This window comes from Dipodomys merriami, unplaced genomic scaffold (genome assembly GCF_024711535.1).
Source record: "Dipodomys merriami isolate MVZ:Mamm:240054 unplaced genomic scaffold, mDipMer1.0.p SCAF_28, whole genome shotgun sequence".
Classification (NCBI taxonomy): Eukaryota; Metazoa; Chordata; class Mammalia; order Rodentia; family Heteromyidae; genus Dipodomys; species Dipodomys merriami.
Window position 1 is genome coordinate 11638330 of NW_027204270.1, and position 23010 is coordinate 11661339.

General features: G+C 52.5%; 1 protein-coding gene across 1 annotated transcript in view; it reads left to right on the forward strand.

Moving 5' to 3' along the window:
- The window catches only part of Slc9a1 (solute carrier family 9 member A1), a 60138-nt gene extending 43758 nt beyond the window's left edge, over positions 1 to 16380 (forward strand). The window contains exons 2-12 of the mRNA XM_070037533.1: positions 1600 to 2060; positions 6017 to 6267; positions 6647 to 6864; positions 7893 to 8095; positions 10625 to 10714; positions 11143 to 11213; positions 11328 to 11501; positions 12006 to 12120; positions 12306 to 12407; positions 13533 to 13605; positions 15585 to 16380. Of these exons, the coding sequence (XP_069893634.1) occupies positions 1600 to 2060; positions 6017 to 6267; positions 6647 to 6864; positions 7893 to 8095; positions 10625 to 10714; positions 11143 to 11213; positions 11328 to 11501; positions 12006 to 12120; positions 12306 to 12407; positions 13533 to 13605; positions 15585 to 15922 (2096 nt within the window). The 3' untranslated portion in view covers positions 15923 to 16380. The remainder of the gene's footprint in view (positions 1 to 1599; positions 2061 to 6016; positions 6268 to 6646; positions 6865 to 7892; positions 8096 to 10624; positions 10715 to 11142; positions 11214 to 11327; positions 11502 to 12005; positions 12121 to 12305; positions 12408 to 13532; positions 13606 to 15584) is intronic.
- The last annotated feature ends 6630 nt before the right edge of the window (positions 16381 to 23010 follow it).

Here is a 23010-nt window from a genome sequence, read left to right on the forward strand (position 1 = left end):
AGAGTAGAATTGGGCTAAAAAGGTGACAGATTGCCAGGTGCCGGTGGCTCATGCCTGTAATCCTAGCTATTCAGGAGGCTGAGATCTGAGGATCATGGTTCAAAGCCAGCCTGGTCAGGAAAGTCCGTGAGACTCTTTATTTCTAACGTTATTTTTTTATTTTATTTTTTTATTTTTTGGTTGGTCATGGGGCTTGAACTCTGGGCCTGGGCGCTGTCCCTCAGCTTTTCAGCTCAAGGCAAGCGCTCTACCACTTGAGCTACAGCGCCACTTCCATCTTTATTTCTAATAAACCATTAGAAAACGAGAAGTGGCACTGTGGCTCAAGTGGTAGTGCTGGCCTTGAACTGAAGAGCTGAAGCATAGTGCCCAAGCCCAGAATTCAAGCCCATGACCAACAACAACAACAACAACAACAAAAAAAAAGTGACCGATTTTGTCTCTCACGTGGAGGCTGCTGGCTGTTGATTCTTGGAGCCTTGTGTGAAGCAGCTGGAAAGCAGGCGGTTATGCAGAAGCCTGCTGCCTGCAGGTGTGGGGTTGGAGTCACAGCACGTGCTCTGCGAGTTTGCAGACCTCAGGCCTTGTTTTGTTGTCCCCTAAGTTCCTTCCTGCACTGATCTTCTGTGAATCTTCCATCTCCTCTGTCACATCTCCAACCATCTGTTTCTGCCTTCAGCTTAAATAAATATCTTCCTGACAAGGGAACCCACCAGCTTCCCTCAGATGAAATCATTAGATTGTTCCTGTGTCCAACACAGGTCGGCCTCCCTGGACTTGAGCCTGGAAAGATGGTTTAGGGTTCAAGTGGAGGCTATGCCTTAGGTATTGGCACCTTGGTAATCAGTCTATAATTAACTTCTGCCTAACTTCTGCTGCTACCTATTTTATGACAGTGACAGAAACAGCATGTAAATGTCCTTGGAAAAACACACTGTAAGCCAGGCACCACTGATGCTTACCTGTAATGCTAGCTGTGCAGGAGGCTGAGATCTGAGGATCATAGTTCCAAACCAGCCCTGGCAGACAAATACAAGAAAGTCTTATCTCTAACCATCAAAAAGTCAGAAGTAGAGCTGTGCCTTGAGCAAAAAAGCTAAAAGGTCAGTACCCAGGCCCAGAGTTCAAGCCCCAGTACCAGACCAAATACAAACAACTGCCAGGCACCTGAGGCTGATGCCTGTAATCCTAGCTACTTAGGAGATATGAGGATCACGGTTCAAAGCCAGCCCGGGAAGGAAAGTCCATGAGACTCTTATCTACAGTTAACCACCGGAAAACCAGAAGTAGTGCTGTGGCTCAAGTGCTAGAGTGCTAGCCTTGAGCTGAAATGCTGAGGGACAGCGCCCAGGCCCAGAGTTCAAACCTTACAACTGACAAAAGAGAAAAACAAACAAAAAAACCTGCCCGAACACTTTAAAACATCAATTGTTTTATACCACAACCTTTGTGAAGCTGGTATTATCCCTTCCATTTTCAGACAAGGAGCCAAGGCTCAGAGTTAACAGCCTGTTCATCTCTAGCCAGCTGCTCCTTGGTCCCCAGTCCTGTTCCACGTCCCCCAGAAGCCCACGCCTCCTGTTCTCTCGCCTTCCGCAGGTTTCCATGTGATCCCCACCATCTCCAGCATCGTCCCAGAGAGCTGCCTGCTGATCGTGGTGGGGCTGCTGGTGGGGGGCCTGATCAAGGGCGTGGGCGAGACGCCCCCCTTCCTGCAGTCAGAAGTGTTCTTCCTCTTCCTGCTGCCCCCCATCATCCTGGACGCCGGCTACTTCCTGCCGCTGCGGCAGTTCACAGAGAACCTGGGCACCATCCTCATCTTCGCTGTGGTGGGCACGCTGTGGAACGCCTTCTTTCTAGGCGGCCTCATGTACGCCGTGTGCCTGGTGGGCGGTGAGCAGATCAACAACATCGGCCTCCTGGACACCCTGCTCTTCGGCAGCATCATCTCTGCCGTGGACCCCGTGGCGGTGCTGGCTGTCTTTGAAGAGATCCACATCAACGAGCTCCTGCACATCCTCGTCTTTGGGGAGTCCCTCCTCAACGACGCCGTCACCGTGGTGAGGGGTCAGGGGCCCTGCCTACATGCACTGGCCTCTAGTCCCCTAGCTGCCCACTAGTTAATACCAGTAGTGCAAACAGATGGTGACGATCCGTCCTTGCTGTGTCCCAGGCACCACGCTGTGCACGGTGACACATGTTCTCACATTTGATCCCCAGGAGATGCTGAGGAGAAAACTTGGTGTTGTCATTTTATAGAACAAGAGACAGGCCCAAAGACGTTAATCAGCTTGTGGTAGAATGGAGATCTGAACCAAGTGATAGAAGCCGTTTGTGTTTGAAGCAGATCTGTCTCCTCCAAGGCCAGAGTTCTTGGCCTTCCTAGGACAGATGTTCCTTCTTCAGCTCACGTTTTGATGTGATCTTGGCCATATTGCTGGTCCTCCTCCTGCCTCCATTACCTCTTGAGAGCCTGTTTTATTTCAGAATCTTTCAGTTCTGATGTTGAGTATCTTAAGTTCGAAATTTAGTGTGTGCAGTTTTGGAGTGGAGATGGTGGAAACTTCTAGATGACAAGTAAAATGGGATAGCCGCTTGCTTCCTGTGAGAGCTTAGGCAAATGACTCTGCCTTTCTGGGCCTCACCTTTTATTTGTTTGGTACTGGGGTCCGAACTCACGACCTGGTGGTTGCTAGGCACGACCTAGTTCTATCTCTGAGCCACATCTGCAGCCCTTTGTGCTGGTTACTTTGAGATATAGGGTCTGGCTTCCTGCGTAGGTGTGTGCCTGGACCACAGTCTGCCTATTTTATGCTTCGTGGTCACAGCTGGGATGATGGGCACATGCCACTGTAACCAGCTGTTTGTTGAAAAGGAGTCTTGTGCATTTTTTTTTTTTTTTTTTTTTGGTCGGCTGTGGGGCTTGAACTCTGGGCCTGGGCGCTGTCCCTCAGCTCTTCAGCTCAAGGCGAGCGCTCTACCACTTGAGCTACAGCGCCACTTCCGGTTTTCTGGTGGTTTATTGGAGATAGGAGTCTCACGGTCTCTCCTGCCCGGGCTGGCTTTGAACCGCAATCCTCAGATCTCAGCCTCCTGAGTAGCTAGGATTACAGGCGTGAGCCACCAGCGCCCGGCATAGTCTTGTGCATTTTTTCTGCCCAGACCATTCTCAAACTGCAGTCCTCCCGATCTTAGCCTCCTTAAGTAGCTAGGATTGCAAATGTGAACCACTGGCACCCATGTGGGCTTTGACAGCTATAAAATGGCCTACTGAGGGCAGGCAAGACCTATGCAAGGCTCCATTGTACATGGCAGAACTATAAACTGTACATGCCTACCAATGCTCTCCTGGCCCATTGCCTCAGGAAGTAAATGTGAGTGTGCATGTATGTCCCCCTCTCCCTCCAAGCTGAACTCCTCAAAGAGCAGCCGCATACACACGAAAACACAAGTGCATGTGTGCCTGCTCAGTCCCTGCTCACACGTGCACTCTGTTCATGGCGGCCCCTCAGACAAACACCTCCTTGTGGTAGACTGTTATTCAGTGGCCACAAGCCCCAGTTTCCTCTGCCTCTCTTGCCTCTCACTGGCTCATCACAGGGCTGGGTGGCCTGGCCTGAGCAGACAGGCTTCCATCCTGGTTTCTTCTAGCATCAGCCCTTGCCCAGGGTTACCACGGGAACCTCAGTTTCCCTACTAGTAACATAGGACTTGCAGTACCCAGCTGGTTCTATTCGCTGGCGTTCCTGCAGGAATTCTGCTCACTCTGAGTGCCAGAGGTGCAGCCTTCCAGTCGGGTGTGGATGCAAGTCCAGGCTGGGGGTGCTTGTGCCAAAAGATAACTCAGACCCACAGCCACGTCTGCTGAAGTGGGTGGTGTGGCTCTTACTGGTGCTGGGCTGCTTCCTGTCCCAAATGAATCTGAGCCACCCAGAAACTCCTCGTGAGGTTGCCACTGCTGTTAGCTGTTTCCCCAGGTGAAGAAACTGAGGCACTGAGAGGTTCTGTTAACTGATGAGTAGCCTGGCTTCAAATCCACACAGTGTGACCCTGAGTCCAAACACAGACCTGTGCCACACAGCCTCTCTGCAGTGACAGGCCAGAAAGGCTGTGCCTGCCCCAGTGGCCCAGATGGTAGACCGGAAGGACTTATGCCTCTCCTCAGGCCAGGAATGAGTTTGAGTAGCTCAGGGCTAAGTGTATCTGCTGCTACCCCACCCTGTCTCCCCAGTGGCACCTGGGCCTGGAACCTGCCCTTCCTGCTTGGCCCTGATTGGGCTCTTTTGAAACTCGAGGCAAGGGTGTGAGTGCCCCATTTCCCGGGCAGGAAGGTTGCCTCTACACTGCACGGGCTCAGGCGGGCCAGCGCCTTGTCACACAGACCCCCCTTGCCCATTATCCCTTGCCTCCAGGAACTGCCCAGGTGCCAGGGGCATCAGAGGGTTTCCTCTCATGGATTCTTGGGTCCTTGTCCCCTTCTCCCTGGATCTAGAAACTCCTGGGCTGGTTCCTGGCAGAGCTATGTAGGGCTGGACTCAAGAAGGCCAGGAAGCCATGATGCTGGTAGAGACCAGAAGCTGAGGCTGTGGGAGGCCTCAGCCCATAGCCACCAGGGAACACGTCCTGGGTGCAGTCCCGCTCCTGGGCCCTCGGGCACACTGCTTCCCCTCTGTGAACCTCAGTGTGGCAAGGGAACAGACATCCTCACAAGCTTGTTAGTGCTGACTAGGAAAAGATTGTTCAGAGGGCTTCGCACTACGGCTATAGTGACGTCCATTTCCCAGCCTCAGGGACGGGAAACTTCAGAGCTGCCAGTTTCACAGCATCTGAACTTGGCAGCTTATTGCAACCACCTGGGAGCTTCTTAAAGCAAGAGGTTTCTCAGCCCCACCCCCAGGGTCCAGGTGGGGGTATGCCCTGGCCGCATGAATTATCATGATTAAGAAATCCTGTTCTAGGGGCTGGGAAGGTGGCTCAGTGATAAAGTGCTTGCCTAGCATGCATGAAGCCCTGGGTTCAATTCCCCAGTACCACATACACAGAAAAAGCCAGGAGTGGCGCTGTGGCTCAGGTGGCAGAGTGCTAGCCTTGAGCCAATGAAGCTCAAGGACAGTGCCCAGGCCCTGAGTTCAAGCCCCAAGACTGGCAAAAGAAAAGAAAGAAAAATGAAAAGAAATCCTGTTCTAGCTGGGTAGATACTAGTAGCTTGCACCAGTAGGAGAAACAGATCTGGGGATCATAATTCAAAGCCAGCCAGAGCATAAAAGTCTGTAAGATCCTTAGCTCCAATTAACCAGCAAAAAGCTGGAAGTGGAGCTATCCCTTAAAGTGGTAGAGTGTTGGCCTTGAGCAAACAAGCTAAGGGAGTGCACAAGGCCGAGTTCTAGTTCCAGTATTGGCAACAGAAAAAAGAAGAAAGGAAAAAGTAAAGAAAGTTATCCTGTTCTTCATTGTCTGAACTTACTACTTCGTGCTGAAGGAGGGATTGAACTCAGAGAGGCGTGGTCACATGGGGGCTGTTAGCCCAGCCCAGGCCCAGTACTGAGTACTTTACCTGCTCAATCTTTACAGCCCACTTTGCAGATGGAAAACCTGAAGCCCAAGGAGTAGTTGGCCCCATGTACCCATCTAGGGAGCAGCAGAGTAGGGATTTCAACATAACCCTTTGGTTCCTGGGTTCTGTGTTCATAACCAGCATGATGGGGTCCAGGCCTCGGCCAAGTCCCTCCAGCCCCCAGCCCATCAATCTGAGCTCTTGCTTGGTACTGGATTTTTCTCTTACCATGTGGTCTATTCTGTTGGTTGGTTGTTTTGGGTGGTACTGGGGCTTGGACTCAGGGCCTTGCACTTCCTAAGGCAGCCACTCTTAACCACTTGAGCCACACCATCCACCCCCACATGGCCTATTCTTTGTGCCCATGGTTCCCGGAGGGGTGGGATCACCCTGGGTGGACCCCAGGGAGCCATGGGGCTAGCACCCTGCCCTCCTACCCACCAGCCTGCACACTTTCCCCAGGTCCTGTATCACCTCTTCGAAGAGTTTGCCAGCTACGATCAAGTGGGCATCGTAGACATCGTCCTCGGCTTCCTGAGCTTCTTCGTGGTGGCTCTGGGCGGGGTGTTTGTGGGCGTGGTCTACGGGGTCATTGCCGCCTTCACCTCCCGATTCACCTCCCACATCCGTGTCATCGAGCCGCTCTTCGTCTTCCTCTACAGCTACATGGCCTACCTGTCAGCTGAGCTCTTCCACCTGTCCGGCATCATGGCGTGAGTTTGGGTGTGGGTGTGGCAAGCAGAGGGCTTGGCTGGGCAGGCCTCAGACTCAGGTCCTCACCAGGGTCCAGGCTCCATACTTGTGTGGAAACCATTTTAATGACCAAGGTCATCAGGGGCTTCCTAGTGAACCTCTTAGCCTTGCTACTTGCTTCAGTGTGGCAGTGGGCGGGTGACAGACCTCCATGTACAAAATGACAAGAATGTCCCCGCCCTGTGAGGTGATGGGTGGGTGGACCAGATGAGAACAAACATGCAAAGCAGACAGCTGTGGGGCTCCCGAAAGTTGCTTAGAAAACAGGCACTTGTCCATGCTAGCCCCCCACACCACAGAGGTACGAATGAGCCTGAACCCCACCTTCCTCCATCCTAGGCTCATTGCCTCTGGGGTGGTGATGCGCCCCTACGTGGAGGCCAACATCTCCCACAAGTCCCACACCACCATCAAATACTTCCTGAAGATGTGGAGCAGCGTCAGCGAGACCCTCATCTTCATCTTCCTGGGCGTCTCCACCGTGGCTGGCTCCCACCACTGGAACTGGACCTTCGTCATCAGCACGCTGCTCTTCTGCCTCATCGCCCGCGTGCTGGGTGAGGGCTGGCCATGCACAGAGAGAGAGAGAGTGGGGGGGGTGGTACAGTGTGGTAGTACTGGGGTGTAGTGAAGGTGTGGGTAAGGGTGGGTTTTGTAGGAGTTTGGTTGTAAGGGATGCACTGTGTGGGGTGGTAAAAGTATGGACTTCTCTGTATATGTAGTGTATTATGTGTAGGTGCTGCACTGTAGTGTGGTGATGTATAGTGTGTTGTGTACAGGAGCTGTCTAGTGTGTATGGTATAATATATGAGAAGGCTGGGCTGTCGTGTGCAAGGTACAGAGTGTGGAGAATCTAGTTTGGGGTGTGTGGTGCAAGGTATGTAGGCCCATTTGTGGGGGGGGGGTGTAGGAGCTAGGCCATGTCAGGTGAGGTATAGTTGTGGGGGGGATTCTGGGCTATGGTGGTTGAGGAACAACTGGTGGTAGGGGGGGAATCTTAGGCCATGACTGGTGAGGTAGGGTATATGAACACTCCAGGGCACCTGAATCAGGTCCTTGGGGTCCACCTCAGGCACCTGCCAGGCCTCACTCCTCTGTGGAAAAGTCAGTGTCCCTGTGGGTCTTACTCATACTCCCGTGAAATGAAGACGGGCTGTGTGGTCCCCATACCTGTTCTGTGTGACTTGGGGCATTTTTTGAAGTCCTGTTGCTCCTGATCCTGTTCTCCAGCGATTCTGGTTTTGTGGGTGGAGGTCAGACCCAGCCCACATCTTAATGTTTGATTATGGGGAACATCAAATGCAGAGAGAATAAGACCAGGCTACTTTATCCCCATGTGTCCGTCTAATTGACAAGGAGATACTGTGACCACTTTTTTGTCTCTGCCTTCCCCTTCCTGACCCAGCCCCAGAGGCTGGGTTCGTCTGCGTTAGGAGCCCTCCGTACGTATGGATCTAGAGCCTCCTGGGCTGAGGGACCCAGGACTTGAGTGAGAAAGGAGGAGCTTGGGGATGGGGAAATCGCTGGCGCAGAGGCCAGGAGGTGCTCAGGCCTGCCCAACGCTTCCTCTGCCCCTCGCTGGCAGGCGTGCTGGGCCTCACCTGGTTCATCAACAAGTTCCGAATCGTGAAACTGACCCCCAAGGACCAGTTCATCATCGCCTATGGGGGCCTGCGAGGGGCCATCGCCTTCTCTCTGGGCTACCTCCTGGACAAGAAGCACTTCCCCATGTGTGACCTGTTCCTCACTGCCATCATCACCGTCATCTTCTTCACTGTCTTTGTGCAGGTGCTGGGCCTGGGGGGTGGGGTGGGCAGGCCCCGGCCTGAGGGTCCTTGAGTCTGTTTCTGTTGAAAATGTGTTGTGTGAAGTGGGGCTGTGGATCCTAGGCCCAGCTCTTGTATTAACTCGCTGTGTGACTTTGGGCAAGCCACTCCCCTTTTGGCCCCCAGTTTCCTCCTTTATAAAGTGGCCAGTTAGAAAATGAGTCACTGTGAAGTGAGCCAACAGAATGTAAAGTTACCAGACTGTTGCCCAATCAGGAACTATTTAAGAGATGTGGGTTGTCAGCAGGAGATCCTGTCCCAAGACAGGATCTTGGGACATGGTAGGCTTCAGTGGTTTCATATCTTGGGAGTCTCCAGCTTCTGCATCTGTAAAATGGAGCAATCGAGCATCGACAGCTGGGCACCTAGAAGCCTAGAGTCAGCCCTAGCTCGGCCACTGTCTGTGTGGCCTGGCGTCTTAGTTCCCCACTTGTGAAATAAGGATGATCTCTAAGTATCTTCCCAGCACTGGTCAGTGAGGTTTTTGTTTTGTCAGTACTAGGGGTTTTGTTTGTTTGTTTGTTTCTAAGCTTAGGACTTCATTCTTCGTAGGAAGTGGAATTCCAGCCCTAATTTTTTTCTTTTGCGACAATGGCCTTGCTGTGTGGTTGAGGCTGGCCTGGAACTCCCTCCGTAACCCATCCTCCTGCCGCAGCCTCCCTGAGTGCTGGATTACAGGCAAGAGCGGCCACGCCTGGCCCTTGCCAGGATTTGTATGTGTTTGAATGACCCAGGCTTAGCTGAGAGTCCTACCCTTGTCAAGGAAGTCCAACCTAGAATAATCTTGCATACCTGAGTGTGATCTTGGGCAGGTGATAAACTCCGTGCCTGGGCCTCCATTTCTTTCCCACCATTCTGCCTTTCCCAGACACTAATCCTTACAAAGCACTAGAGACACTTTGCCTTCTCAGGAGAAAAAATACAAGGGAAACTTCAAGGAAGTGGGCTTATTCTTTGCATTTAAAAGAAGCGAGCCAGGTGCCAGTGGCTCAGGCCTGTAATCCTAGCTACCCAGGAGCCTGCGATCTGAGGATCTTGGTTCGAAGCTAGCCTGAGCAGGAAAGTCCATGAGACTTTTCAATTAACCACAAAAGGCAGAAGTGGAGCTGTGGGTCAAATGCCTTAAGCACCAAAAGCTCAGGGACAGCACCCAGGTCCTGAGTTCAAGCCCCAGGACCAGCACACAAAGACAAAACCCAAAACAACACCTAAAAAGCGCTGTTTCCCCTTGACTTTTTTTTTTCTCCCGTCCTGGGGCTTGAACTCTGGGCTTGGCACTATCTCTTGGCTTCTTGGCTTCTTTTGTTCAAGGCAAGCACTCTACCACTTGAGCCACAGTACCACTTCCAGCTTTTTCTGAGTAGTTTATTGGAGATAGGAGTCTCACAGACTTTCCTGCCCAGGCTGGCTTCGAACCAAGATCTTCAGATCTCAGCCTCCTTAGTAGCTAGGATTGCAGGCGTGAGCCACCTTGTCTGGCTTCCCCTGGACTTTTTATTTGTATTTGGTAATGGTTCTCCAAGCCCACTTATACTAAAGGCAGCATTGCGTTTGACCCATTGCCTGGGTTTGATTCTTGGTTCTACTACCTCTATGGGACCTTTGGTAGTTGCTTAATTTCTTTTTTTTTTTTTTTTTGGGTCCTGTCGTGGGGCCTGAACTCTGGGCCTGGGTGCTGTCCCTCAGCTCTTCAGCTCAAGGCTAGTGCTCTACCACTTGAGCCACAGCGCCACTTCCGGCTTTTTTCTTTTTGCTTATGTGGTGCTGAGGAATCGAACCCAGGGCCTTGAGCATGCAGGGCAAGCATTCTACCACTGAGCCACCTTCCCAGCCCCTAGTTGCTTAATTTCTGTGAGCCTCAGTTTCCTCATCTGTAAAATGTGAACTCTTAGGGTTGTCATAGCTGTTAAAGGGCCTGTTTTTAGGGGAACACAGCCTGGCCTGCCACATAGAAACTGTGGTTATTTTTATTGTGTGTGTGCCAGTATTGGAGCTTGAACTCGGGGCCTGGGTGCTGTCTCTCAGCTTTTTGCTCAAGGCTAGTGTTCTAACACTGGAGCCACAACTCCACTCCAGCTTTTTGTGATTAACTGGCTTCAAACCATGATCCTCAGAATTTAGCCTCCTAAGTAGTTAGGATTCCAGGCGTGAGCCACCTATGCTAGACTAAAAGGTACTCCTAGCAGCCCAGGAGGGAGGAGCGGAACAGAGGTTCTGTCTGTCTGTGAGGCTCAGTTCCTTAGGGTTGCAGAGTGGGTCTGTAGTGGAGCCCATATCTGAACCCACGCCCTGGCTATGTGAGCAGTGTAAGGCTCTGCCTGAGCTCTGGCTGTGTCCCCAAAAAGAACTGGTGCTGGGGTGAGGCAAACAGTTCTAACATCCATTGGTCCTGGGCCACTGAGAATCCCAGAGCACAAAGGGCATCTCAGGATCCCTGCCAGAGTGGTAGATCCATTGTGCCTGAGACCTAACTGCCCCCTCCCCTGCCCAGGGCATGACCATTCGGCCCCTGGTAGACCTGTTGGCTGTGAAGAAAAAACAAGAAACCAAGCGCTCCATCAATGAGGAGATCCACACGCAGGTACTGGGAGCTGGGGCCTGCAGTTGCTGAAGGAGGCTTCAGGAGCAGCTAGACCACCCTTCTTTGTACTTGGTCACCTCCTCTGTCCTTACCTCAGTGCTGGGTGGTCCCCCATCTTCCTGATGGGCAGGTGTGGTGTTAGCATCTGGAATCCGAGGGGGCGTTATGCCATCTTTGCCGCTAGACAAAACCTGCCCTGAGCATTGGGTTCAAGTGGGTTCAGAGAAAGTGCCTCAACCAGCTGGGAGAGGGAGAGTTGGAGATATCCAGTTGTCCACTGGGCTTGAGGATCACTGGAGGCTTGGCGCCACCTCCTGGCTACTCTTGGAACTTCAGGGCTGGGCGGAGCAGAGGCCCCTCTGGGGTGGAAGGTAGAGTTCTGGATAGCAAAGGAGCCCAATAGTAAAGCTTGACCTGGCTCATTTCAGTTCCTGGACCATCTTCTGACGGGCATCGAGGACATCTGTGGTCACTATGGCCACCATCACTGGAAGGACAAGTAGGTGCAGGTGGGGTGGGTGGCAAGATGCAGTTGTAAGGGTCTCTTCCCAAGTCCCGGCTTCTGCCCACATGTGGGAACCGGCTCCATCCGTCTTCCTCCTCTTCCCCCCAGGCTCAACAGATTTAATAAGAAGTATGTGAAGAAGTGTCTGATAGCCGGCGAACGCTCCAAGGAGCCCCAGCTCATCGCCTTCTACCACAAGATGGAGATGAAGCAGGCCATTGAGCTGGTGGAGAGCGGGGGCATGGGCAAGATCCCCTCTGCGGTCTCGACTGTCTCCATGCAGTGAGTGCCAGTGGCCAATCTGGGCAGCAACTGTTCCCTTACGCCAACCGCAGCCTGAAACAGCCACCGGGAGAGCCGTGTTATCCAGTCAGGGTCGGTTTGAGGTGGGAGGGGGGGGTTGCAGAGCATAGAAGGGCTTGAGGCTTTGAACACCTACCTAGGCCATCCCAAGCATAGCTTCCTCCTGGCCCATCCCTGCAGGCTCCAAAGTCTTAAGACTGGAGACCTGCCGGGCGCTGGTGGCTCACGCCTGTAATCCTAGCTACTCAGGAGGCTGAGATCTGAGGATCGCGGTTCAAAGCCAGCCCGGGCAGGAGAGACCGTGAGACTCCTATCTCCAATAAACCACCAGAAAACCGGAAGTGGCGCTGTAGCTCAAGTGGTAGAGTGCTTGCCTTGAGCTGAAGAGCTGAGGGACAGCGCCCAGGCCCAGAGTTCAAGCCCACGGCCGACAAAAAAAAAAAAAAAAAGACTGGAGACCTAACATTTGCCCTGTTGTGCCAGGAACATTCACCCCAAGTCCCTGGCTGCTGAACGTATCCTGCCAGCACTGTCCAAGGACAAGGAAGAAGAGATCCGCAAAATCCTAAGAAACAACCTGCAGAAGACCAGGCAGCGGGTGAGTGGCCACCTTCTTCTGCAGCCTTCTCTTCCTCTACCCTGGGCACCAGCCTCTTCCCAGACTGCAACACTGCTCCGCGTCCCCCCCACCCATGGGCCTGTAGCTTCCCCGGCCCCCAGACCTCTAGTCCCAGCTTCCTGGTCCTGCCTGCCCCAACAGCTACTACCCTGTTCCTCCCACAGCTGCGGTCCTACAACAGACACACACTGGTGGCTGATCCCTACGAGGAGGCCTGGAACCAGATGCTGCTTCGGAGACAGAAGGCCCGGCAGCTGGAGCAGAAGGTGGGATCCAGATCAGCATGGGACCCAGCCTTTCTGGGAGAATCTGGGTTCTTCCTATACCTACACCCCAGCGCTCCACCAAACTCCACAGAGGAAATGTGTTCATTCTCGAAATAGTGGTTTCAGGAGGCTTGTTGATGGTTCCAGAGTTTGGGTTTTATCCCAGGGAGTAACGCAGGAGGGAAGGGGATGGTCTGGATAAAGGACACAAGACGGAGAGGGAGGTGGAACAGTGAGCTTAATGACATTAAGAAGTAGAACTTGTGGCTGGGAAGGTGGCTCAGTGGTAGAGCGCTTGCCTCTCATGAATAAGGCCCTGGGTTCAATTTCTCAGCACCACATAAGCAGAAAAGGCCAGAAGTGGTGCTGTGGCTCAAGTGGTAGGGTGCTACTTGAGCAAAAAGAAGCTCAAGAACAGTGCCCAGGCCCTGAGTTCAAGCCCCAGGATGGCAAAAAAAAAGAAAAGAAAAAGAAAAGAAAAGAAAAAGAAAAAAATGTAGAACTGGAAACTTTTGTTTCCAGTTTGGTGAGCCAAAGGGAGAAGAGTTAGGATGCCTTGTTTTGTTATGCTGGGGCTTGAACCTGGGGCCTGAGTGCTATCCTTTAGCTTTTTTGCTCAAGGCTGGTGGTACTCTAACACTTGAGCTACAGCTCCAATTCTGACTTTCTAGTGGTTAATTGGAGATAAGAGTCTCACAGACTTCCTGCCAGGGCTGGCTTTGAACCTTGATCCTCAAATCTCAGCCTTCTGATTAGCTAGGATTACAGGCCTGAGCTACCACTCCACCCCGCCCTAAGAATCAGGTTTGTGTCTAGCCTTCTAGTAGTGTGGTTGGGAATGATATTTACCATGGGGAATCCTGAGGAAGGAACAGAGGATTGAAGGAAGATAAGAAGCTGAGCTCAGTTGCCACATGTTGGGCCATGAAGGTCTTGGTTTATGGGCCGGAGCCAATGCTGGGGTAAGGAAGGAACGTTTGAGTTGCCAGTGAGATCATTCAGCTTGCAGAGGTTGTGCCAGCTTAGGTGCTTTAGCAGACACAAGGACGAGCCTAACATGGCACTACGGGTGTCAGGTGCCCTCCCCCAACTGCCGTGCTCACCATGTCTCTCTCTCTCTGTCAGATCAACAACTACTTGACGGTGCCAGCCCACAAGCTGGACTCTCCCACCATGTCCCGGGCCCGCATTGGCTCAGGTAAGTGTCCCCAGGGCTGGGCACTCGGCACAGCCTCCTAAGGTGGAGATCCCAAACGTAAAGGGCCTCCGAGAACTAGCAGGGAGGCCAGACTTCTCCCATCACAGCCTCATCTCTCCTCCCAGTCCACAAGATTTGTGTGCCCCAGGTGGGGCTGTGCTGACAGAGGGCAGGAAGGGCCCTGTTATCTTCAGATGTCCCAGTGAGGACTGTGACAGGAGCTGGGTGGACAGGGTGCCTGGCAGGGGGTAGGGTCTCTGTCCACAAAAGTGGGCAAGGGCAAGGTCTCTCAGAGACCTGGGCCCCTAGGGCAGCCCTGGAAACCCACCCCCATCTCCCTACCGCCCTATTTATGTGTATGTGTGTGCTGGTACTAAGGCTTGAACTCAGGATCTGGCCTCTGTCCCTTAGCTGTTTTGCTCAATGCTGGTGCTCCACCACTTGAGTCACACCTCCACTTCTAGCTTTGGTAATTCTTTGGAGATGAGTCTCAACCAGGTGCCAGTGGCTCACACCTGTAATGCTAGCTACTCAGGAGGCTTGAGATCTGAGGATCATGGTTCAAAGCCAGCCCAGCAGGAAAGTCCATGAGATTCTTTTTTTTTTTTTTTAATTTTATTTTATTTTATTTGAGAACATACTGTACAGAGGGGCTACAATTACATGGGCAGGATAATGCATACATTTCTTACCAAGCATTGCAGCCTCCTCCTTTGTTTACCCTTCACCTCCCTTCCCAGCCTCCCCCCTCCCCCCACCCAATTATACCCCCCTCCCCCCACACACACCGACATTGTAAAGTTGGTTTTGACATGACATTTTGTACTTCTCATTGTTGCAACAGGTCCACCTGAATCCTTAAACGACTTGTTTGTCCCCATCTCCTCCACATGTTATACTGACATCAAATATAGTGAAAGCGGGGGTTACACTGTGGGGGAGGGACATACAAAGCAACAAAGAAATAATCTTATAAATGCGTTAGAAACACATGCATGAAAGAAACGAAAACATTAAAATACATATTTAAGGGTTCATTTTCTAACATCACATTATCTGACCTTTTCCGCTTGACTCATACCTATACTAGATATTGCAAATAAGGGAAACCATGGGACCTATGCTTCTTTGGGCCTGGCTTACTTCACTTAATATAATTTTTTCCAAACCTTTCCATTTCCTAACAAATGGGGAAATGTCATTCTTCCTGATGGAGGCATAGAATTCCATTGTGTATATATACCACATTTTCTTGATCCATTCATCTAGTCCATGAGATTCTTATCTCCAATTAACCACCAGGAAACTTGAAGTGGCGCTGTGGCTCCAGTGGTAGAGCACTCGCCTTGAGCTGAAGAGCTCAGGGACAGCGCCCAGGCCCAGAATTCAAGCCCCACAACCAGTAAAAAAAAAAAAAAAGAAAAGAGGGCTGGGAAGGTGGCTCAGTGGTAGAGCGCTTGCCTTGCATGCCTGAGGCCCTGGGTTTGATTCCTCAGCACCACATAAGCAAAAAAGAAAAAAAAAGCCGGAAGTGGCGCTGTGGCTCAGGTGGTAGAGCGCTAGCCTTGAGCTGAAGAGCTGAGGGATAGTGCCCAGGCCCAGAGTTCAGGCCCCACTACCGGACCCAAAAAAAAAAAAGAAAAGAAAAGAGAGGGCGGGGGGGGGGGGGGAGGGGGGAGAGTCTCATAAGCCTTCTTTCCTCGGCTGACTTCAGACCATAATCCTCAGATCTCAGTCTCCTGAGTAGCTAGGATTACAGTGTGAGTCACCAGTACCCCAATGAGCCCCTGGTCCGAGGAAGGGGAGAAGTCTGAGGGAAGAGAAGCTGGGCACAAAGCAGTCACTCAGGCTCACAGAGCTGGCTGCATTCATGGGAAGGCTCTGGGAGTTGCTGGCGTGGACGAGGGGCCCTCGAGGTGTGGGTAATGCTGGACAGGCCTTGGGTAGAGCCCAACCTCGGCTCTGTGCTTGGTCCCCAGACCCACTGGCCTATGAGCCGAAGGCAGACTTGCCTGTCATCACCATCGATCCAGCCTCTCCACAGTCACCCGAGTCTGTGGACCTGGTAAACGAGGAACTGAAGGGCAAGGTGCTGGGGCTGAGCCGGAACCCAGGGAGAGTAACAGAGGAGGACGAGGATGAGGACGGAGGCCTTACGATGCGGTCCAAGGAGCCCTCCTCCCCCGGCACCGATGATGTCTTCACCCCTGGACCAAGTGACAGCCCCAGCTCCCAAAGGATACAGCGCTGCCTAAGTGACCCAGGCCCCCACCCCGATCCGGGAGAGGGGGAGCCATTCATCCCCAAGGGGCAGTAGTGCCAGGCCAATGGGCAGCACCTGTCCAGCGGACCTTCCCACCAGAGCAGGTTGGAGGGGAGCTGGGGGCTCCCCTCACCCTTCCTGACCTGGATCGGCCCCGCCCCTTCCTCCCGCCGCATGGCAGCTGGGTCCACAGCCCCTCCTGTAGCACGGCTTCCTCCCGGCCCCTCCCAGCAGAACTGCCTCCGCCATCTCTCCTCTTGGCAGAGCTGCTGGGCTGGCGAGGGCAGGGCCTACTCCTCCAGATCCAAGCTCGCCATGTCTGGACCAGGGCCCCATTAGGCTGCCAGGCCCGGCCCTCCACCGCAGCACCCTCCTCATTCCCACCAACCTTCCTGCCTAACCAAAGAGCCTCTGGCTCAGCCGTGGCCCCACCCAGGATTGGAAGGAATGGGAGGAGCTCTCCTCTGTCCCAGCCAGTGACTGGAGGAAGGACGGGGGGGGGGGGGGGGGGGGGGGGGCTCGTGGCAGTCCCACCCCACTCCTGCTCACCCATGCCGGCCTTGCTGAGAGAGCCCGAGGCAGGGGGCATCTCGGGGCTTCTCCACTTGGAGCCAGTGGGGGGGGGGCATGTTCTGGACAGTGAAGTGATGTGTACTGAGAACCACTGGGCCTCTCTGCGGCCTCTACCCTGGAAGGGGCTGCTGAGCCTCCCGAAAGCCTGCTCTTCCGTGCAGCCCACCTCCATGTCCACCTCTGTCCACACCGAGACAGTCCTGGGTTTTAGGAGCCTCTGAAAACCCCTCTTACCTGACCTCATGCTCCAGAGAGCCCCTCTTCATTAGTGCCTGTCTGTCCAGTGTGCCCCTCTCCCCCCTCCTGGGCTCTGAACTTGTGGTTCAAGGCTCTGATTTTAGACACAGCCCTAACCTGTCCGAATTGACCAAGTTCCCGGGCACAGGGCCTCCTGACACCGGTCTTGCTCTTGAGTCTGACCCTCACTCCCTGCTGGCCTTCGTTTCTCACTTGCAGTGTCCCCCACAAGCCCTTTCCTCCACCCCCAGATAGCTGTGGAGCCCAGCCCTGGGGAGGAGGCCTCCCCCCCACAGCCATCACTGCTGGGTGGACAGAGCCCTGGGTCTCCACAGGCCTTTGCTCACAGGCACACCCCACTGCCGCCATGGCCCGGCCCGGGTCCGTGCGTGTCTACACACTCCCCCCCCACCCCCCAGGATCGTGCAATAGTCAGTGCCCCGCTGCCAGGGGGCGGGGCCATCCGTCTCTCCTCTCCATGCAAGTGCTGTTTCGGGCAGAAGTCGCCATACAAGGTGATGTCGACAACCATGTACAAAGCCACCGCAGCTGCTGCCGCTCTGCCACCTGTACAGAAGAAATTGAACCTTTTTTTCATATTCTAATAAATCAATGTGAGTTTTTGATAGAGTCCTGGACTGCTCCCTGGGAACAGCGGGCTTCAGGAAGGAGGGGAGGAACTCAGCTCCCATCTGCCTGGAATCCTTAGACCATCCGTGCTGGTGTGGTCATTACCATGTGCCAGGTGCCAGAGATTTGGCAGGTAGCAGGGCAGGAAGTATGCTTGCTCTTGGGAGAAGGGCAGCAGCCTGGACCACTGACACCACTGTGGAAAACCCAGTGGGCGAGCAGCCGGAATGAAAGGCCAGGGGGCTGCCCAGGGGTCTCCTAGCACGTGACCCAGGTGGACTGGTGCACGTACCAGATGGAGAAGGTCTTGGGAGGTCCCAGTTGTTCTCATTAACAGGTGCACACACACTCTGGGGTCTGGGGAAAAGCCTGGTACCATGAGGGCACACCCAGAATCCTAGCTGCTCAGGCGGAGATCTGGAGGATTGTGGTTTGAGACCAGCCTGGGCAAGAAGGTACTCAAGACTCCATCTCTAAAAATAACCAGCAAAGTCAGGTGCCATTGTCTCACACCTGTAATCCTGGCTACTCAGGAGGCCACAATGTAAAGATTGCAGTTCAGACCCAGACCCAGCCTGGGTTGGTAGTGGGGCCTGAACTCTGGGCCTGGGCGCTGTCCCTCAGCTCTTCAGCTCAAGGCTAGCACTCTACCACTTGAGCCACAGAGCCACTTCCGACTTTTTTTTTCTGCTTATGTGGTGCTGAGGAATTGAACCCAGGGCCTCATGCATGCAAGGCAAGCACTCTATAACTGAGCCACCTTCCCAGCCCAAGTCTGAGACTCTTATCTCCAATTGGCCACCAAAATCCTAAAGTGGAGTTATGGTTCAAGCAGTAGAGTGCTAGCCTTGAACACAAAAGTTCAGACTCAGGCCCTGAGTTCAAGCACCAAGACCAACACAAAATAACCAGCAAAAAGCTGAGCTGGAGGCATGGCTTAAGTAGTAGAATGCCCGCCAAAGCAAGCCACTGCATGGCTTGAGTTAAAACCCCAATGCTATCAAAATAAATAATAGGCTGGTGCAGCTAAGTCAGCACAAGGGGCAACTTTGAAGTCCATAGTTAAGATTTTGGTTCTTTCTGTCATATTGGTGAAACTGGGGTTGGTCTGCACTCAGGGATTGTGTTTGCTAAGGCAAGTGCTCCATTGTTTGAGCCATGTCTCCAGTCCAGGATTTTGGAATTTTTAAACCAAGGGCAAGTGGAAAGTCACCAAAGCCTTGTCTTGGACCCATAACCACTGGATGAGGTGTGCTCAGGGAGGTAATGGGCTCTGCTCAGCGGAAGCAGGACTTCAGAGATACACTTCCAGGAGCTGACCACCAGAGGGCAGTGTGGCCCCAGCACACATCCTGGGTCTCCTTGGAACCTGAGCAGACCAGCATTTCCCTGCCCAGCCTGGGACACAAAAGTGAAGTTGGTTTGCCTCATGAAGTCTGAGGTGGGTAGTGCCAAAAGGACTGAAGAGAGGAGCCATTTTCTGCATTCCTGTAGTGACAGATGCGTGGAATCCTCACCTACACAGAGGTGAGGCTACAGGGACTCACTGTAGGAGGCCGTGACAGCCCGTAGAGAACCAGGCATGGTGGCTCAAGCCTACAGGCTTGTAATCCCAGCCCTGGGGAGGCCGAGGCAAGAGTTCAAGGACTGTGAGTTTGAGGCCAATCTGAGCTACCAGTAGCAAGACCCTTTCTGAAAAGAAAGAAAAAGAAACACCCTAACCCTCAGAGCTGATGAGACAAGAAGAAGAAGCTGTAACTGGGAGAAGCTGCTTATGAGGCCATAGATAACAGAACACAGCCCCTGGCCAGGCCAGGCCAGGATAAATGTTATTTCTTTGACTCTTACCCATCGCCCCCATTGGCCAACTCCACCGAAAGCCAGACGGGAAAACAGCCTGAGTGAGGGAATGGAGAGGCCAACGGGACATCCACGTGGCACCATTCCTCTCCGCTTAGCACTGACTTTAGTCCTTTGGATGAAAACAAACCAAAGTCATATTATGAGACCTTGAGTTCAAATCCCAATAGTGCTTACAGAATTTGTTTGACATGATAAAAAGGCTTTGGAAGGCGTTGGTGATGGCTCTATAATATCATGTATGCATTAACTGCTACAGGATTGTTCCCTTTAAAGTGGTAAGTTTTGTTATGTGAATTTCACCTCAATGTTTCCTAAATGGAAGGAGAAAAAAAAATTCTTCATCCTTAACAGGAAAAACAAAAGCTTATCGACGCCCCAGCCTTGCCATCTGTCTCTTCTGCTTGCCTGGAGTCTGACAGAACATGGTCTCACCAGGGCATCTTAGAACAAGGGATCCAAATAACAGAAAACTATAGTGGCTCCTGCTTTTGTAGCCCGTCTTCAGGCAACCTAAGACACAACCCATCACTCCACACTCAGCTGAGGTGTGGCTCAGAGAGGGAGAGCACCTCCCTAGGGAGCGTAATGCCCTGAGTTCAAATCCCACAACCACCAAAACAAACCCAAGTCCTTCCACCCCAGTGAAGTCTTTATTGTTTGTTTATGGAAACAAAGTCTTGCTGCAAAGCCCTTGCCATAGCTCAAGCTGGTCTCCCGCCTGAGATCCCACCTCAGCTGAGATCCTAGGCTGCCATGTTCTTTTTCATGGCCCAGCCCTATGGCTTGTGGGAGTGAGGAGTCCAAAGTCTTTGTTCTAGGTAGCTGACTTTCCTACTGCCCTGACATTTGCTGGGTGCCATTTCTCAGGGATCATCGTCCTTAATGAAAATGGACAGCTGGGCGCTCACGCCTGTAATCCTAGCTACTCAGGAGGCTGAGATCGGAGGATCATGGTTCAAAGCCAGCCCAGACAGAAAAGTCCACGAGACTCTTATCTCCAATAAACCACTAGAAAACCGGAAGTGGCGCTGTGGCTCAAGTGTAGAGTGCACGCCTTGAGCTGAAGAGCTGAGGGACAGCGCCCAGGCCCAGAGTTCAAGCCCCACGACCGACCAAAAAAAAAATTTGGAGGGGAGGGGAAGGAAGGGGAGGGGTTGCCCCGTGAGTCCTCTGGATTCCACTCATCCTCTTCCTGCCTAATAGCTACTGAGTATCAGGAGTTTCTTTTCCTCCTGGAATCACTCTATATCTTGTGCCTTTTGACCCTTTCGGTTCAGCCACACACAGAGGAGGACAACTCCCAACTGACAAAAACCCTATCTGTAGTCCCTGGATGAGGTTGGGGGCGGGGAGGGAACATTAAGTACCCCAGATCCTCTGAAGAGTCAAGGGGACAGAAGGCCCTGGGCTTATGCACCGTGGCTATGAGCGGGGCATATGCCGCTGCCTCCTACCCACCACCCAGCCTGGCAGCGTGACCCCCCCACTGGCGCTGCCTGCTCTGATCCAGCCCGCGGATCCCGGTGGCAGGATGATGTACGACCAGAACAGTCTAGGGATGAGGCCACTGCCGGTGCACAGCGCCATTAATGGAGGTGGGATGGAGCGGTGGGCGAGTGTCCTGGGGAGTCGGGAGGTGATGGCCGCAGCAGCACGGAAGCGGAGGCTGGCGATGGGCAGTGTGACCAGGGGACACTGCCGCCCCTCCACGGAGAGGGGAGCACGCTCAGCTTCCCTACAGGCCTTGAGAATACTGTTTTCTGTCAGGAACCCGCCACACTTTGGGTGTGTAAGACTCCAGAAGGTTTATGTGGCTTATCAAATTTATTAGATTGGAAGTTAAACTTTAAAATATTTATTAAAATGATTAAACTCATTGCATGTTAATAAAACATTTTGATGAAACATAACTTTCACAGGCGCTGGTAGCTCATCCTAGCTACTTGAAGCTGAGATCTGAGGGTTGCAGTTCAAAGCCAGCCCAGGCAGGGAAGTCCATGAGACTTTTGTCTCCAGTTAGCCACCAAAAAGCTAGAAGTAGAGCTGTGGCTCAAGTGGTAGAGTGCCAGTCTTGAGCTAAAGAGCCAAGGGAGAATGAGAGGCCCTGAGTTTAAACTCCAGTATTGGGCTGGGAATGTGGCTCAGTGGTAGAGTGCTTGCCTACCATGCATGAAGCCCTGAGTTTCATTCCTCAGTACCACATACACAGAAAAAGCTGGAAGTGGTGCTGTGGTTCAAATGGTAGAGTGCTAGCCTTGAGCAAAAAGAAGCTCAGGGCCAGGCGCTGGTGGCTCACCCTTGCAATCCTAGCTACTCAGGAGACCGAGATCTGAGGCTCGTGGTTCGAAGCCAACCCAGGCAGGAAAGTCCGTGAGTCTCTTATCTCCAATAAACCACTCAGAAAACCAGAATTGGTGCTGTGGCTCAAGTGGTAGAGCACTCTCCTTGAGCTGAAGAATTGAGGGACTGCACCTGGGCACTTTCAGAGTTCCAAGAGTTCAAGCCCCACGACTGACCAAAACACACACACACACACACACACACACACACACACACACCACACATCTCAGTACTGTCACAAACAAAAAGAAAAAACCTTCAAAACAAAAATGAAATGAGAGAACACTTGTCATGTAGCCTCTAGAAGTTTCTATAGACTCTTGAAAGAATGACAAAGGCAAATAACATCTGAGTCTTAATACGAACCTTGATTTTACTTTGCAGGATTTTTGAAAGACACTTGGGGAATCCCAGGGGCTGGTGCATACGGGAAGCGCTGCTAAGCTGTGGGCAACGTGGGCGCTCAGTGCCAGCAGCGGTGAGGGGGACATAGAGAGCCTGTGTGTATTCACCTATCAAGCCTGTTGCTGCTGTAACAAATGGCCACAGATTTGCTGTCTTCTGGTTCTGGAAGCCACACGTCTGACATGGGTCATGCTGGGCTAAAATTGAGGTGTGAGCAAGCCTGCACCCCTTTCTAGGGCTCTCCTGGGCATGCATTTTCTTGCCCTTTCCTGCTTTCCAGCAGTCCCCTCCTGCAAACCACTGGGCCTAGTGGAATCCCTCTCCACACAGTGCTCTGACGCTCCCTCTTCCACATCGTGAGACTCCCCCTGATTACCTCAGGCCATCCAGATAATTCAGGTCAAATTCCTATTTGGTATACTGGGGCTTGAACTCAAGGCCTTGTGTTAGCTAGGCAGGTGTAAATTCCGTGTGTGTGTGTGTGTGTGTGTGTGTGTGTGTGTTAGTAATGGGCCTCGAATTAAGGCCTGGCCTTCTCCCTTGGCTTTTTTGCTCAAGGCTGATGCTCTACCACTTGAACCACACCTACTTCTGGCTTTTTGCTAGTCAGAGATAAGATTCTCATGGACTTTCCTTCCCTGGCTGGCTTTGAACCTTGATCCTCAGATCTCAGCCTCCTGAATAGCTAGGATTACAGGTAGGAGCCACCGGTGCGCAATAGGTTGGGTATTTTTTAGTTCTGTAACAGAAGATAGGAACAAATACATCCAGGATAGAAATGCTCAAGCGGATTCATAGTAGAAACAATTCAAATGCATATCCATAATATTAAAGTGGAGAGACCAATTTTTATAATTATACTATGGTATATTAAACAAGGACAATCGAGAGCAGTAACAGATATTGATACTGTCTGTAAGTCCAGTGCTAAACTTGGGCTTGAGACTGCTCACCACGGTAATCCTAGCTACTCAGGAAGCTGAGATCAGGAGGATAGAGGTTAAAGACCAAAGGGTTTATGAAACTCCCAACCTCAAACCCAGGCAAAAAGTTAGACCCTATTTAAAAAATACTAAGGGCCGGGTGCCAGTGGC